The sequence below is a fragment of the Passer domesticus genome, chromosome 2 (assembly GCF_036417665.1).
Source record: "Passer domesticus isolate bPasDom1 chromosome 2, bPasDom1.hap1, whole genome shotgun sequence".
Classification (NCBI taxonomy): domain Eukaryota; kingdom Metazoa; phylum Chordata; class Aves; order Passeriformes; family Passeridae; genus Passer; species Passer domesticus.
In genome coordinates this window covers 127,224,104-127,240,364 of record NC_087475.1, presented here as the reverse complement: position 1 = coordinate 127,240,364, position 16,261 = coordinate 127,224,104, and the positions used below count along the sequence as shown (strand labels likewise).

The window sequence follows — 16,261 nt, the reverse complement described above, 5'->3', positions numbered from 1 at the left end:
CGGGCCCGCCGCCGACGGCGGCCGCGCGGGGACACGCCGCGGCGCGCGAAGGCGGCTCCCGGGGCTCCCGGGGCTCTGGGATCGGCTCCGGGATCGGCTCCGGGATCGGCTCCTGTAGGAGCCTGCTGGGCTGGAGCCCCACGGGAACAAGGGCTGGCCGTGGGGCTTCTGATCGCCGCCCTGGTCCTGGCCCTAGTCCTGGTCCTGGTCCTGGCTGGGTGGAGTGTGGAAATGAAAGGAAATGAAATAAAATAAATTTAAAATAATATATTAAAATATTAAAGTCTTAAAACATTAAAATATTAAAATATTAAAGTCTTAAAATATTAAAATAGTAAAATAAAATAAAATAAAATATGAAATTAAAATAAATATAATTAAGATAAAATATTAAAACAAAATAAAAATAAAAAATAAAAATAAAAATAAAAATAATGAAATATAGTATTAAAATAAAATGAAAAAATATTTAAAAAATAAAAACAACATTTAAAAATAAAATAATAAAATAAAGGAATAAAAATGAAATGAAATTTAATGAAATAAAAATAAATAAAAATAAAATAAAATATTAAAATAAAATTAAAATCTAAAATATAAATATAAATATATAAAATGAAAAATATTAAAATAAAAGTAAGTAAAATAAAATTATAATATATAATATAATATATAATATAATATAATGTGATATAATATAATATAATGTAATGTAATGTAATGTAATATAATATAATATAATATAATATAATATGGTAATGTAATATAATATAATATAATATAATATAATATAATATAATATAATATAATATAATATAATATAATATAATATAACATAATATAATATAACATAATATAATATAACATAATATTATATAACATAGTATAATCTCTAGCGGCTCCGCAGGGCTGGGTACAGCGGTGCCAGCTGCAGCGCCCGCGGGTGCCCGGCCCCGGCAGCGCATCCCCGGCCCCGGCCCCTCCGGAATGTCCCGCTCTCCGCACCCGCCGTGCAGTTCCCTGCCGGGACGGCAGGTGCCAGCGGGACACCGCTCCTGCCGCCGCTCGGGGACACGGCCGCGACAGCCGGGCTGCCCGGGAACCCCGGAGCCCTCCGGGATCATCATCCAGTGCAATCCTTCCCCCAGTGCCACATCCACCCGGCTTTCCAGCCCTTCTCACGAAGGAGTTTCCCCTACCATCCACCCCAAAGCTCCCCTCCCCGGGAGCAGGGACTCCCCTTTTCCCCTCCAAGGGAGGTGCCAGAGGGAGCTGAGCGGGCTGGAGCTGCCAGAGGATGCGGGTCCGGCTCGGGCACAGCAGCTTTTCCCTGGCCAAGGGCAGGGCAGGAACCCGGAGCTCCTTGGTAGGAGTCAGAGTAACCTCTCGTGGCCCTGCTGCTCGCTGCTGGGCTGGCAGCAGCTTTGTTTTGCCGCTGACAAAACCATGCACATCCTCTTCCTCCCGCGTGCCAGGGGCCTTTTCTCGCACCCTTGTCTCTTTTCCTCCTCCCCGCACTATTCCTGTGCTGTGGCATTCCTGGCTCGGCCTTTCTGCCCGCTTTGCGGAAGGGGTGTGCAGCTCTTAAACACCTTACTCATCCTTTCATTGTCTTAAGCCTCCTTTTCTTCTTTTGTTTTTTCTCCCTTAAGCTTCCTGCTTTGAGCCTTCTGGATGATTTCATGGCCTGGGCCGAGGTGCCTGGTGACTGTAAAATTGCACTTTTCACCCTCGGGGCACAGCCTGCGCTGGTCCTGCAGGTTGGCTAAGGGTGCACAGGGGTGTAAGGGGCCAGAATTCTCCAGCTGAGGATTTCTTTCCTCTGTATTTCTTTCCTCTGTATTTCTTTCCTCTGTATTTCTTTCCTCTGTATTTTTTCCCCCTCTGTGCTGTGGGATCTGCACCTGGTCCCACTCACACCTGCTTTAGACTCTATAATATATTTTATACTCTATGTATAAATAAAAAACACGAGCTATGTGTAAACTTATATGTATACATATATTTATATGTATAATCTATGTGTGTGTGTATAAATACAATTTATAGGCATAAATTTATATGTATAAATATATTTATATGTATAATTTATACATATATGGATAAATACAATTTATAGGCATAAATTTATATGTATAAATGTATTTATATGTATAATTTATACATATATGGATAAATACAATTTATAGGCATAAATTTATATGTATAAATATATTTATATGTATAATTTATATGTATATGTATAAATACAATTTATAGGCATAAATTTATATGTACAAATATATTTATATGTATAATTTATACATATATGGATAAATACAATTTATAGGCATAAATTTATATGTATAAATGTATTTATATGTATAATTTATACATATATGTATCAATACAATTTATATGGACAAATTTCTATGTATACATATATTTATATGTATAATTTATGTGTATATGTATAAATACAAATTATATTCACAAATTTCTATGTATACATATATTTCTATGTATAATTTATGTGTATATGTATAAATACAATTTATAGGCATAAATTTATATGTATAAATATATTTATATGTATAATTTATATGTATATGTATAAATACAATTTATAGGCATAAATTTATATGTATAAATATATTTATATGTATAATTTATACATATATGGATAAATACAATTTATAGGCATAAATTTATATGTATAAATGTATTTATATGTATAATTTATACATATATGTATCAATACAATTTATATGGACAAATTTCTATGTATACATATATTTATATGTATAATTTATGTGTATATGTATAAATACAAATTATATGCACAAATTTCTATGTATACATATATTTATATGTATAATTTATGTGTATGTGTATAAATACAATTTATAGGCATAAATTTATATGTACAAATATATTTATATGTATAATTTATGCGTATATGTATAAATACAATTTATTTGCATAAATTTATATGTAGACATATATTTATATGTATAATTTATGTGTATATGTATAAATACGATTTATAGGCATAAATTTATATGTATACATATATTCATATGTATAATTTATGTGTATATGTATAAATACAATTTAAATGCATACATTTATATGTATAAATATGTTTCTATCTATAATTTATGCGTATATGTATTAATACGATTTATAGGCACAAATTTATGTGTATAAATATATTTATATGTATAATTTATGTGTATATGTATAAATACAATTTATAGGCACAAATTTATGTGTAAATTTATATGTAAAAATAAAAAATATCATCTCTGTGGGCACAGATTGAAACAAGAGCGGTTCGGACTGGACGTAAGGAGAGTTATTGGAATCACAGAAGGGTTTGGGTGGGAAGGGGCCCTGCAGACCCCCCTGTGCCACCCCCCTGCCGTGGGCAGGGACACCTTCCACTGGGCCAGGCTGCTCCCGGTGCCCTTGGTGAGGCGCTTTGGGATCTCCGAATGTGGATTTGCCCTTCCTCCCCGTGGTGCCAGCTCCGGAGCCGCAGCGCCGGCTGGCCGGAGGTGTGGGAGGCAGAGCCAGCAGAGCAGGGCGAGCCGGGCAGCCGAAGGGCACGCAGGCTGGCTTCCTGCAGGGGAAGCGCCTTCAGCAGCGTGAGGGTGAGGGACAAGCGGCACATCGGAGCTCTCGGGGTCTCTGAGATGACCCCGAGGTGTCAGAAAGTGCCTTTTTCCCGGCCCACGATGAAGAAGGAGTCGGGATTCCTCGGCTCTGGTTCTCAAGGCTGTTTATTTTGTCTTATCTAACGCATTCTCCGACCCGCTGTCTGGCAGGTCGGTTTGTGGCACTGCCCTTGGGGCACTGTTATCTTTTTGTACTAACAGCTACGTGTACTTTATTTACAATAATTTTCCAGTACCTATCACCTATGTTAGACAGTCTGTCTCTACTCTAAGCCAATCCAAAAGTGCCACCATCACACAGAAGACGGAGGACAAGAAGGAGAAGGAGGAAGGACAAGGCATGCCCAAATCCCTTCATCTTGCCTCCTCAACCCCCGTCCTAAAAACCCCAAAATTCTACCTTTTCACCCTGTGACAAACTAATTCTAATTAAACTTTTTTGGTTTGTAAATCTTCACATAAAGCTGGTAATTTTCTCCATGGGTTAAAATTGAAGGCACGGGTGTCTTTGACTCCGTGCCAGGGTGTCTCAGCCCTCTGCCAGGATCTCAAGCCATCCAGGGCAGCCAGAGGAACGTCCTGGGTTCCAACACTGATTATCCCAGGTGGGAATGTCAGCTCCTGGTGGCACGGGGAGCTCGGCTCAGCGACTGCCCGGAGAGGGGCACCCAGCCCAGAAACAGCAGCAGAGCCGTGTGCCCAGGCCAGCCAGGCGCTTCCTTGAGCACTTCCTTACTGCTCCCGGGGGGCACAGCCCCACACGTGTCTCCCGAGTTCCTTCCCCTTTGGCACGGCCTTGGGAACGTGTGCCTGGGTCAGTGAGGCGAGCAGGGTGGGGCAGAGCAGCCCTGCCTGTGGGACACAGCCCCGAGGTCCTGCCCTCGAGGGATGCAGAGCCATTCAGCCATTCTGCAATTAAATATTTCCCATGAGGGGCTGGTGCCTGCAGGGCCTGAGTGGTGCCGGTGCTCTGCGGAGGGAGGGTGGTTGATGCTCCCAAGGTGTCACACGGCAGGCTGGTGCCAACAATAAAATCAAAATAAAGCCACAGCCTCAGGCTCCCCAGCACCACGGAGCCAGCCTTGGAGACCCAGCTGGACACAGAGGGATGAGCAGCCAGGATCAAACCCCGCCGGGCTGAGGGGCACAGAGGAGGTGATCCCGCACTCCTCCCAGCCCTGTGGGAGAAGGGAGCCAGCCGTGACTCCAGGAACAGGGTCAGGGATGCTCCTGGACACACAATCCCAAACAATTCATGCCATTGGTACGTGCAAAAGGCCCTTGAGTACAATTTCAATGGGGAAAAATAAAAAAAGGGATTTTGCCGAAAGGCTTGTGGCAGTGTGGGGATGGGCACAGTGACCAGGGCACTCCAGGATGTGACAGTGACGAGGGCACTCCAGGATGTGACAGTGACCAGGCTGGCGTGCTGCTGACGAGGTGCCAGCGCTGTGACACAGGCTCCCTGTCCTGCAGCAGCCAGGCAGGAAGAGCCCGGGCTTTGATCTGCAGGCAGCAGCTGGGGGCTCAGCCATAAAAACAAGGAAATAACTCGCTGCACACACGCTGCTGGTGCAAAATACCAGTCTGTCCTGCCAAGGCAGAGACCCGGAGCAGCTCTCCTGGAGCTGGCTGAGGCCATGATCCCACCCCAGGTGCTGCCCAGCTCCTGGTGGTTTTTTCCCCATTTTTTCTCCTCTTCATTCAGAAAATGGCCTGACAAAGGGAAGCACCTTTCCTTCCTGGCAATAACACAGAAGCTGACCCTGTCAGCTGAGTTACCTGTGGCGACAAAGGGCAAATGCCCAGCGAGGTGTGTTTCTGACAAAAGCAGGGGCTCAGTAACAGAGAGGCTGCTCTACAAAATCAGGACATACTTTCACACGGTCGGTGAGCTGGAAGGGCTGCAGGCTGGGAACAGTTTGCTCAGGTTTTAATGGTTGACTCATTAGCGGCTCGACCAGATTTGTCTATTTCCTACATTTGGAATAAGAAGCTGAGGTGGGAACATTTCCTCTTTCACACTCCCAGGGGGATGAAGTGCAGCTCTCACCAGCACCTCGGTAACCCAAGAACTTTATTTACAGTGCACAGCCTTGAGGTGCCAGCACAGAATCACACAAAGTGAAGTGGCTGGAAGGCAGCTTAAAGCTCATCCTGTTCCACCCCCTGCCATGGGCAGGGACACATTCCAGGACGCCAGGTTGCTCAAGGCCTTATCCAACCTGCTCTGGAACACTTGCAGGGTTGGAGCATCCACAGCTGTCCTAATCGTACTCCAGAATCCTTAATTTTGCCTGCTTTGAGCAGGCCTGTGATTGCCCAGCTGCGCTGGGATGTCATGTGCACATTCCCTGGCTGTCCCCTCCTCACCCTGTCCCCCACCCTAGTGCCCCATGTCCCACACCCTGTGCTAGAGGGGACCTGTGTGTCCTCACTGTGCCTCTCCTGCAGCCCTATCTGTCACCTACAGCCCGTGCCCTCCTCCTTATCCCCTGTCCCTGGGCACCAGCTCCCATCTCCAATCCCCTATCCCATCCCCGGTGCCCTCCTTCGGGCCATGCCCCGTGTCCCAGCGCCTGCTCCCCCCTCTCCAACCCCAAACCACCATCCTGTGAGCAGCTGTTCCCTCTGCCCTGTGCCCTGTCCCCATCCTGTGTCCCTTCAGCCGCTCTCCATCCTACCCCCGTGCCCTACCCACGCCCCCCATCCATTTCCATCCCCTGTGCCCCGTTCTCCCCTCGCTGTCCCCATCCCCTGTGCCCCGTTCTCCCCTCGCTGTCCCCATCCCCTGTGCCCCGTTCTCCCCTCTCTGTCCCCATCCCGTGTGTCCTGTTCTCCCCTCTCTGTCCCCATCCCCTGTGCCCCGTTCTCCCCTCTCTGTCCCCATCCCGTGTGCCCCGTTCTCCCCTCTCTGTCCCCATCCCCTGTGCCCCGTTCTCCCCTCTCTGTCCCCATCCCCTGTGCCCCGTTCTCCCCTCGCTGTCCCCATCCCGTGTGTCCCGTTCTCCCCTCGCTGTCCCCATCCCGTGTGTCCCGTTCTCCCCTCGCTGTCCCCATCCCGTGTGTCCCGTTCTCCCCTCTCTGTCCCCATCCCGGGTGCCCCGTTCTCCCCTCGCTGTCCCCATCCCCGGCCGTTCCCTGCGGCCACCCTGCGCTCCCCACGCCCACCGGCTCCCGTTCCCGTCACTGCCCACATGACTCCGCCGTCCCTATCCTCGCCGGCCGCTCCCATCCCCGCCTCCTTGCCGCGTCCCCGCCTTCCCCGCCGCTGTTCCGTGTCCCCGTGTCCGCTGCCTGTCTCCGTGCCCCCCCGTGCCCCATCCCCGCTCCCTGCGCGGTGTTCCCGCTGTCCCGGGATGTCGCGGCGGGCGGTGCGGGTGCTGCGGCTGGGCGCGGTGCCCTACGCGGAGGCGCTGCGGGTGCAGGAGCGCTGCGTGGCGGCGGCGCGGGCGGCGCGGGGCCCGCCGGGGCTACCGGGGCTGCCGGGGGTACCGGGGGAGAGCGTGGTGCTGAGCGAGCCGGCGCGGCCCGTGTACGCCTGGGGGCTGCGCGGCGCTCCGGGCGCGGCGGCGGCCGCGGCGCTGCGGGCGCGGGGCGCGGCGCTGGTGGCGGCGCGGCGCGGCGGGCACATCACCTTCCACGGGCCCGGGCAGCTGCTGGCCTTCCCGGTGCTCGACCTGCGCCGCCGCCGCCTCCCGCTCCGCGCCTACGTGGCCGGGCTGGAGGCGCTGGTGCTGCGGCTGTGCCGCCGCCTGGGGCTGCGCTCGGCCCGCGCCCTGCCGCCGCCCTGCACCGGCGTGTGGATGGGCGACAGCAAGCTCTGTGCCATCGGTGAGCGGGGACGGCCCCGCTGGCAGCCGGGGGTGCCGAACGGAGCGGGCAGGGAGAGCTCAGAGCCCCTGCAGGGGCTCCCGGGGGGATGGAGAGGGGCTGGGGACAAGGGATGGAGGGACAGGACACGGGGAATGGCTCCCACTGCCAGAGGGCAGCGATGGATGGGATGTTAATTGTTCCCTGGCATGGTGGGCAGGCCCTGGCACAGGGTGCCCAGAGCAGCTGTGGTTGCCCCCGGATCCCTGGCAGTGTCCCAGGCCAGGTTGGACAATGGGGTTTGGAGCTGCCTGGGATACGGTGGGAGCTGTCCCTGCCCATGGAACACCTCCCTGCCCATGGAACACCTCCCTGCCCATGGAACACCTCCCAGCCCAACCCATGCTGCCATTCCCTGGGCACAGGGGCAGAGCCCTGCGGGAACCTGGAGCTGTAGGCACCGAGCAGGGTGGGCACCAGGGAGTGTGCAGGGGTGGGATTGGAGTCCTGGAGAGGGGACAGCACAGTTTGGAGCCCCTGCAGCCCACCCAGCCCCCAGCACTTGGCATCCCTTGCTCCCGGGTCTGCCAGCCTGCAGCCCAGTCCCCAGCCTTGCCCTCTTCCCTTGCATCCCTCCACATCCTGTGCCCCTTCCTGGGGCCCTGCAGCTCTCCCCATGCCCAAGCCCATTGGAGACTCCAGGGTGGGAGGTGTTTGGGGCTGCAGGTGGAGGGTCTGGACATGCTGCACCCCATCTGCCCCAGCTTTGGGGGGCCTGTCTGTGCCTTGTTTCCCCTGGCAGCAAGGAGCACAGCGTGCTGGGGGGAGGATGCTGCTAGCGGTCTGGGCAGCGTGCTGTGTCCCGGCAGGGCAGGGGTGGTGTTCCTGACGGGTGGCTGCTCTCTCCCCGCAGGCGTGCACTGCGGGAACCACATCACGTCGCACGGGCTGGCGCTGAACTGCTGCACCGACCTCTCGTGGTTCGAGCACATCGTCCCCTGCGGGCTGGAGGGCAAGGGCGTCACCTCGCTCAGCCGCGAGCTGGGCCACCACGTCGCCGTCAGCCACGTCCTCGAGCCCTTCCTCGACTCCTTCCAGGAGGTCTTTGAGTGCACTTTGGTCTCCTCGGAGGAGCCCGGGGATTAGGATTGCTGTGCTGCCCTGGCCGGGTGCTTTGGTGCCAGGGCAGCCCCGGGGTCTCTCTTGTGAGACCAGTTCTCGTGCCTTTGCCTGTGGACTGTGAGTGGACCGTGGCACAGGGTTTCAGGCTGCTGCTTCACCATCCAAACCTGCACTGGGGCTGTTCTCTCCAGCCCTGTGAACCTCCATCCCTCGGCTGAGGCCTCCATGGGTACCACTGACCATCCAAACCTGCACTGGGGCTGCTCTCTCCAGCCCTGTGAGCCTGCATCCCTTGGCTGAGGCCTCCATGGGTACCATGTCCCCACGTCACTTGCTGGGGAAGTACCCAAACAGGTGCTTTTGTGGGGTTTTTTCTGCTTTTGGCCCCACAAAAATTAAGGATTTGTGTGAATGCTCGTGAATTCACATGAGCTCACGTGGGTCACCCTTCCCTTGCTGAAAAAGGCAGATTTTATGTATAAAGAGCGTTGCTGGGAACTTCGGCTGCCGATCCCTTTCTCATTTATTTACCCCAAGGCTTTATCAAGGACAGCCTTTTTCTCACCCCGGGCCCAGGGAAGTTCTCACGTGGCAGATCCTGGCGCCAGGGAGGGAGGAAGGTGGCTGTGGCTGGAAAGGCCACTGGGGCACTGTGGAAAAGGGGAGGGAGGAGGGAAAAGGCTCGCAGGGAGAGAAGCCACGGCTGCCGTGGATCCTGTGGGACTGCACAAGATTCCAGACCTGCTCCCACGGGGTCTGCCCTGCTGGAATGGCTGTCCCAGCACCCTGAGCTGAGCTCGTGGATGGGTTTGTTCCGGGCTCAGAGGCCACCTGAGGTTAAAGTGCCCACACCCTGCTCAGAGCAGGACCCAGAGCCCCTCGCTGCTGGGCTGTGCCTTCTCCTGCCCCACGACTGTGGGGTGTCCGTGCCCAGCTCGGCAGCTCCCTGCGAGCCCCGCGGGTTCCCAGTGGGTTCCCGGTGCGGGAATGGGGCAGGCTGAGCTCCGGCCGGGACGTGCCCGGGCAGGCTCGGTGCCGTGTCGGGCTCGGGGACAGCCGTGCCGGACGAGGAGGGGCAGGAAAGCGTGGCCGGGGAAGGCGGGGGGAGCCGGCGCTGGCACAGCGGGGCCGGGCCCGCGGCGGTGGCCGCGCAGGTGGCTCTGCCCGGGAAGGGGAGGAGGCTGGCGGCGCTCCCAGCCCGCCGCATCCCTCCCCGGGCAGCGATGCTCAGTCCCGGCTCAGCCCGGCGGCGGCGCGGAGGGCACCCGAGGTGAGTGCGAGCCCCGCTCCCCTCCCTGCCCTCGCAGCCCCCCAGCGTGGGTGCCCCCAGGCCGTGCCCCGTCTGTGGGTGCCCTCCTGGGACAGACACGGATCTTGCCCCAAACTTTCCCTAATTCGGCCGGCAAGGCAGCCAGATCCGACCTCATCCCCGCGGGCTCGTGGCTGCTCAGCCCCTTCCTCCTCCTCCTCCTCCTCCTGCTTGCGGCAGGGGTCTGTCCTGGAGGTGCTCCCCGAGTTTAGGGTGGCCCCTTTGGGATCAGCTGCCTTGCGAGGGCAGGGCTGTGGGTGCAGCAGGCGAGGGGTGCTGGGGACAGGCTGGATCCCTGGGGGACAGCAGCAGGCAGGGACTGGTGTGTCCCAAAGCATGGCACACGTGGGGGCTGTGTGCCATGTCCCTTCCTGCCGGGGCCCCAGCAAGCTGTGGGGTGCACAGGGGAGCCCGGGGGGCTGCCAGAAGGGCACCACGCCAAAGGAGGGATGGCAGGTCACAGCGGGTCTGCCACCCACAGGGGAGGGAGATCCCCAGGGAGCTTTAGGGCAGCAGCCCCTCAAAATGGGTTCATAGAGACCTGTGGGGGGCTGTGCCAGCTCTGCATCCTGCAGGATACGTGCCCACCATCCCCAGACATCCCTGGGGAAAGCAGGGCTTTATGTCCTCTGTGGAAGGACTGAAATTCAGGGAGATGCTGCTGGGAATGCAAAGGGCCTGCCACCCTGTGGCAGAGGAGCAGTCTGGGGCCGTGCTGGGCCCCGGGAGCAGTTTCACCATGGGGGCACCCCTCTCAGAGAGCCTGTCCCCCTGCAGCCCGCGGAGGACATGGACGGCACCAACCGCACGGAGCCGTGGCAGCGCGGCCTGCAGGCGCTGCTGGGCGCCCTGAACCAGACCCTGCACGGCGCCGTGCCCTGCCCGGGCCAGGCCCGCGCCAGCCCGGCCAGGGCGGCCGCGCGCGGGGAGCACGCCAACGCCAACGCCTACATGTACATCCTGTTCGTCATGACGCTCTTCGCCGCCACCGTGGGCAGCCTCATCCTGGGATACACCCGCTCCCGCAAGGTGGACAAGCGCAGCGACCCCTACCACGTCTACATCAAGAACAGGGTCTCCATGATCTGAGATGGCCCACGCCTCGTCCCCTGCAACCCCTGCCACCTCTGCATCAAGAACTGGGTCTCCATGATCTGACTGGCCCGCTCCTTGTCCCCAGAGCCACCGGGCTCAGGGCCACCGCGCTGGGCACGTCCTGCTTGCTGGGAACCCCCAAAATCTGCTGGGAACCCCTAGAGCTTCTGGGACTCCACAGAGTTGCTGGAACCCCAGAGCTGCTGGGACGCCCCAAAGCTGTTGAAAGCCCCCCAAAGCTGCTGGAACTCCCCTAAAGCTGCTGGGGACCCTGTAGAGCTGCTGGGAGCCCTCCAAAGCTGCTGGGAGCCCCCCAAAGCTGCTGAGAACCCCCAGAGCTGCTGGAACGCCTCTCCATGGAGGAGCTCGGTCCAGGCTGAGCAGTGCCAGGATGTCCAGGCTGGCAGGAGCTGGAGGAATGTGAGCTGCACGCCGGTGCTGGTCCTGCAGACCCACCTGGGCTCCACCTGGGCTGGCAGGGCAGCTCCTTTCCCACCGTGGCCTGCGGGGCTGGCAGGAGCCTTCAAGGAGAATATTTCCCCATTTCCCTGCTCAGATCAGCCCTCCCTGGGCTGCCAGCAGCTGTGGCCGTGCTTAGGGGGGTTTTGGGTGCTGGGACGCTGTGATGTTTGAGCTGGGCTGGGCCCTGCTGCTCTGGCAGGGAATTAAAGGAGGTGCTGGGCTCCGGGCTCTCGTGTTTGCTTCTCCTCAGAGTGGATCCTGGGGCAATCCCGGGGGCACGGCTCTGCCAGAGCCAGGGGATGGAGCGGGATGGGACAAACCCCCGGGATGGGACAAACCCCCAGGATGGGACAAACCCCTGGGATGGGACAAACCCCCGGGATGGGACAAACCCCCGGGCTGAAGCGAGCATTCCCAGCCGACCGCTCTGTCCCTCTGTTCCTCTGTCCCTCTGTCCCTCAGTCCCTCTGTCTCTCTGTCTCTCTGTCCCTGTGTCCCTCAGTCCCTCTGTCCCTCTGTCCCTGCTGTGTGGGCAGCCCTGCCGGAGCCGTGGGCACGCTGCGGGCCTGGCCGGACCCTGTGGCTCCAGGCATCTCCCAAGGCCTCTCCAGGCTCCGGATGGCGATGCCGGGCTCTTTCCTGCTTCCTTCCTGCTGTCAGCTGCAGCTTTGGCCTTTTGTCCCGCCGGCCCCAAATGCGTTTTCCACGGGGCGAGGGTGCAGCGGAGGACGGGAAGGGGATCCACTGGGTCCTGCCGGGCTCCCTGGCTTTGGCTCGTTGGGAAGCTGGCTTGGAGTGGGGTGGCCGGTGTCCAGGAGAGCAAATGTCCCTGTCCTTGGAAACAGGCGGTGGGGCAGCGCCGTGTCCCTGTCCCAACCTGCTCTAATGGCATAATGAAGGCCTTTAATTGCAGCTAGATTAGCTGGCCCGCGGGGCCCTTCCGCCTGCATTCCAAGGCCAAGATCCATCCCGAGCCCAAGCAGTGACGCCAAGCCCTAATCCAGGGAATAATAGTGGCTGTGAGCGTGTTTGGGGCAGGGCAGCGACCCGGTCCTGGTGTGCCTGCCCTCGGCCTGGGCACAAATCCCGGGGCAGGGGCAGTGGGAAGCCCATCCCAGGCTGATCCCAGGGGATTCCTGAGCCAGGCAGGGCTCTCTGGTGTCCTCGGGCACCTGGCTCCCGAGGCTTCGCTCTGTTTGTGCGGCACCTGCAGCGCTGAGAAAGGAAAACAAACCTTCAACAGCAAATAAACCAGGGAGTGGGGCCAGGAGGGACAGGGACACTGTGCTGATCCTTTTCCTCCGCCTGCCCGGGGTTTGTCCTCCTCCACACCAGCTCCTCCAGCGGGATGAGCCGTGGAGCAGCCAGGGCCAGGATGTGGGAGCATGGGATGGAATGGGGGCCGGGTGGTGAGGGTGGTACCCCAAAATCCCCCCAGCGAGGTGGAATTCTTGCTTTTCCCACTTCTGGAGAGAGAGGGGTGCATCTGGTGACTCCGGAATCTCCTCTGATGCTGTGACCCAAGGGGGAAAACCCTGTGGAAGGATAGCATGTCATAAAAATATAAAAATTTGGGGAAAAAAAAAATGCTGCTCATCCCTAATCAGGAAGATTGCGAGGGTGAAAATCCCTCCGGCAAGACACAGCTGCTGCAGCAGTGGTTGCTGTGATCCATTGGCAGCTCCACTGTCCATCCAGCGGAGAAAAAATTCGGCAAATTCGGACCAGGGCAGGGCAGGGGGACGCCCCGGGAGCCCCAGCCTGGCGGGGCCGGCCGGATGCCACCAGGCTGGGTGACAAGAGGCCGGTGCCACCTTGTGGCCGCTGCCCCAGGGTCCCTGTCCCACGCCCGGGTCACCCCGGCTGCAGCCTGGCTGCTGTCCCTGGGATGCAGGGGCTGGGGCAGCCTGACCAGCATCCCCGGCAGCAAAGTGGGCTGCTCCAGGGGCTGGGAAACAGGGATGGGCCAGGGAAGGATGGATTGGGTTCGCCTCAGGAGCCGGGGGAGGATTTGCAGCTCTGCAGGCTGCCAGGGGCTCAGAGATGCTCCCTGGCAGGCGATGGGCAATGGGCTCAGCCCCAGGAGCAGAGCCCCCCTGGCAGAGCTGTGGCTGCAGCCCCAGGAGAGGCTCCCAGCGCGCTGGGATGCAGGAATGTGCCCTCTGTTGACCGAGTGACAAAACTACCCTTTGTCCCCTCAGAAAGGAAAGAAGCCCAGAAGTTTCTCTCCTCCATTAGGTGAAAAGCCACCCCATAGGACCTTGGGGACTTCACCTCAAACTTAAGGACAGCCAGTCGGACAGGAGCCAGAAAGTCCCGCCTGGGCAATTAACTAGAAAAGGAGTGAACACAGAAACTAATCGCTTTTGTAAAGTGTTTTACCAGAAGCAAAAACCCTTTTGCACCTGGCTCGGTATTTTCTGTTTGTTATTTTGCCTTTTATTAAACCTTTTTGTTGCTGACACTGCAGCAGAAGCCATCCTGCTGATTTTGGTGCCTCCAAAAGTAACTAAACTATCTTAAGTGTATTATAGACCTCCAAAAGCTTATAAGACCTAAGTAAAAAACCTGATATAACACTGGGAGTGTGCCTGTCTTGGCTGAACCCCTACATCCAGCCGAGCAGATTGTGGCTGGCTACACTTGGGGTTTGACCAGTGCAGCTGGGAACAAACATCAGGCTCCTGGGAGGCAGATTTATTGCAGGCTTCTTGTGTTGGCACTCGGCAGGGGATCACGGGCGAGAGGGAGTCTGGAAGAAGATATGGAAGCGTGTGGGAAGCCGGGGCTGACCTTGGCTTGGCTGGGTTCTCGGGGAATGACAGGAGCCTGCTCTGGTGCTGGGTGCTCCGATAGGGAGGCGCGAGGTGGAGTGACAGCAGCTCAGCCAGCCCTGGGTCCTGCAGCCTGGGAAGGTGGCACGTGGGGAGCCAGGACATCCCTCTGGGTGCCCGGGGTGGCTCAAAGCCCTGGCAGGGGCTTGGAGACCCTGGCGTGCAGACAAAGACCCCTGTGGCTTTGAGTTTGACCCATGGAGCAAATTTCCAACTTTCTATGAAAAATTACAAGTCACAAAAGTTTAAGCAGCATAACAGTAGTTGTCACAGGGTGAAAGGTGGAATTTTGAGGAATTTTACTATGGGGGTCTAGGGGGCAAGATGGAGGGATCTGGGCATTGTCCTGTCCTTCTCCCTTCTTCTTCCTAGCCTCCATCTTCTGGGTGATGGTGGCACTCTGGGATTGGTGACCGGATTGTGGCCTGCCAGCACCTGGAGGGAGCCCACACAACCCAGAGATGTTTTACAAGGGTTCAGGACAAGCCTGCCTCAAACCGACAGAGAACTGATTTGCATGAGGGATTAGGAGGGGTTCTTTGCCCAGAGAGGCTGCCCCATCCCTGGCAGTGCCCACGGCCAGGCTGGATGGGGCTGGCAGCAGCCTGGGCTGGTGGCAGGCTGGGGCTGGGACTGGAATGGGGCTGGTCATGATGTGCCTCCCTGGGTTTGGCCTGGCAGGATGAGAGCAGGGCTTTTCCAGTAGGAGCAGGGCTTTTCCTGGCTGCAGGACCATGCCTGCAGGGTGCCACAGCCCCGTGGGCTGCTCCACTGCCTTTGGAGCTGCGTGCCCTCCCGCTGAGCCCTGCCACGCTCCTGGCAGCTCCCAGCACACGAGCTGGAGGCTGCCAGCAGCCTGGCAGCCCTTCTCCTGGCAGCCTGGCAGCCTGGCTCCCATCCCTTCTCCTGGCAGCCTGGCTGCTCCCTGGGCATTCAGCACCTCGGGGGAAACACGGAGCCCTTGGGTTTCACTTCCCTGGAGCAAGGTAATCGGCTTTAAACATTCTCCTGGAGGCTGACAAAGCCTCAGATACGCTGGGCTTAGCTGCCATCTCCCACCAGGGAGGCAAACACAGTGAATCCCCACCAGTGGATCTTTTCCCATTACCTTTTCCCATGGCTGCCCCGCTCTGGAGCTGCTCAGAGCATCTGCCAGGGGCTGCCTTGGAGACAGAGATCCAAAGCCTTCTCACACTTGGGAAGTGATCATCACATCACAAACAGCTCCTCTCTACGATTTTGAAAAAACAAAAACAAAAACAAAAAACCAAACCAACACCAACAACAAAAAAATACTAAAAAAAAAAAGAAAAAAAAAACACCCAGAAGTTGACAGCGGAAGGAGTGGAAGTGATTCCCTGTAACAGACCATCCAAAGGTTTATCTCCCCAGCCCAGCCAGAGATCTGCACCAGAGGATTTGTTTGTGTGTGAGCCAATGGATCACTCTCTGATGGATCATTTCCCTCCCTGCGCGCACTTTTCAACACCTTGCTGTCCTCTTGGGTGCCCCAAACACCTCCTGGGAAGCAGTGCCACTTCCCAGAGCCTCCCACCTTCCCAGAGCCTGCAGAGCCCAGAGCAGCTGTGGTTGCCCCTGGATCCTGGCAGTGCCCAAGGCCAGGCTGGACACCGGGGCTGGACCACCTGGGACAGTGGGAGGTGTCCCTGCCATGGCAGGGGGTGACAGTGAAATAAGCTTTAAGGTTTTTTTCAACCAAAACCACCCGTGATTCCACGATTCCATCCCTCTGCAGTGCCTGCTGTCTCTATGGCAACCTCTGAGAGGACATGCTGCGGGGTGGGGATGCTCAGGAGGATGAGGATGCTCAGTGGGATGAGGATGCCCAGCAGGATTGGGATGCTCAGTGGGATGAGGATGCCCAGCAGGATTGGGATGCTCAGCAGGATTGGGATGCTCAGTGGGATGAGGATGCCCAGCAGGATGTGGTCACTCCGAGCCTGCTG

At 56.0% G+C, this 16,261-nt stretch overlaps 2 protein-coding genes across 2 annotated transcripts; both read left to right on the top strand.

Moving 5' to 3' along the window:
* Positions 1–6,895: 6,895 nt before the first annotated feature.
* LIPT2 (lipoyl(octanoyl) transferase 2) lies at positions 6,896–9,097 on the top strand. The gene is made up of 2 exons (XM_064411203.1): positions 6,896–7,493; positions 8,386–9,097. Exons 1-2 carry the CDS (start codon positions 7,019–7,021, stop codon positions 8,616–8,618), a joined length of 708 nt encoding a protein of 235 aa, XP_064267273.1. The 5' UTR covers positions 6,896–7,018; the 3' UTR covers positions 8,619–9,097.
* Positions 9,098–9,758: 661 nt separating this feature from the next.
* KCNE3 (potassium voltage-gated channel subfamily E regulatory subunit 3) lies at positions 9,759–11,681 on the top strand. The gene is made up of 2 exons (XM_064411204.1): positions 9,759–9,864; positions 10,681–11,681. The coding sequence occupies exon 2, from the start codon at positions 10,693–10,695 to the stop codon at positions 10,990–10,992; it is 300 nt and encodes a 99-aa protein (XP_064267274.1). The 5' UTR covers positions 9,759–9,864; positions 10,681–10,692; the 3' UTR covers positions 10,993–11,681.
* Positions 11,682–16,261: the final 4,580 nt, after the last annotated feature.

What these genes read in the sequence shown, in the direction of transcription:
- LIPT2 (XM_064411203.1), top strand. Translation starts at nt 7,019, where the DNA reads ATGTCGCGGCGGGCGGTGCGGGTGCTGCGGCTGGGCGCGGTGCCCTAC. An exon ending in CAGCAAGCTCTGTGCCATCG is followed by an intron (nt 7,494 to 8,385) that starts GTGAGCGGGGAC and finishes CTCTCCCCGCAG; the next exon opens with GCGTGCACTGCGGGAACCAC.
- KCNE3 (XM_064411204.1), top strand. Translation starts at nt 10,693, where the DNA reads ATGGACGGCACCAACCGCACGGAGCCGTGGCAGCGCGGCCTGCAGGCG.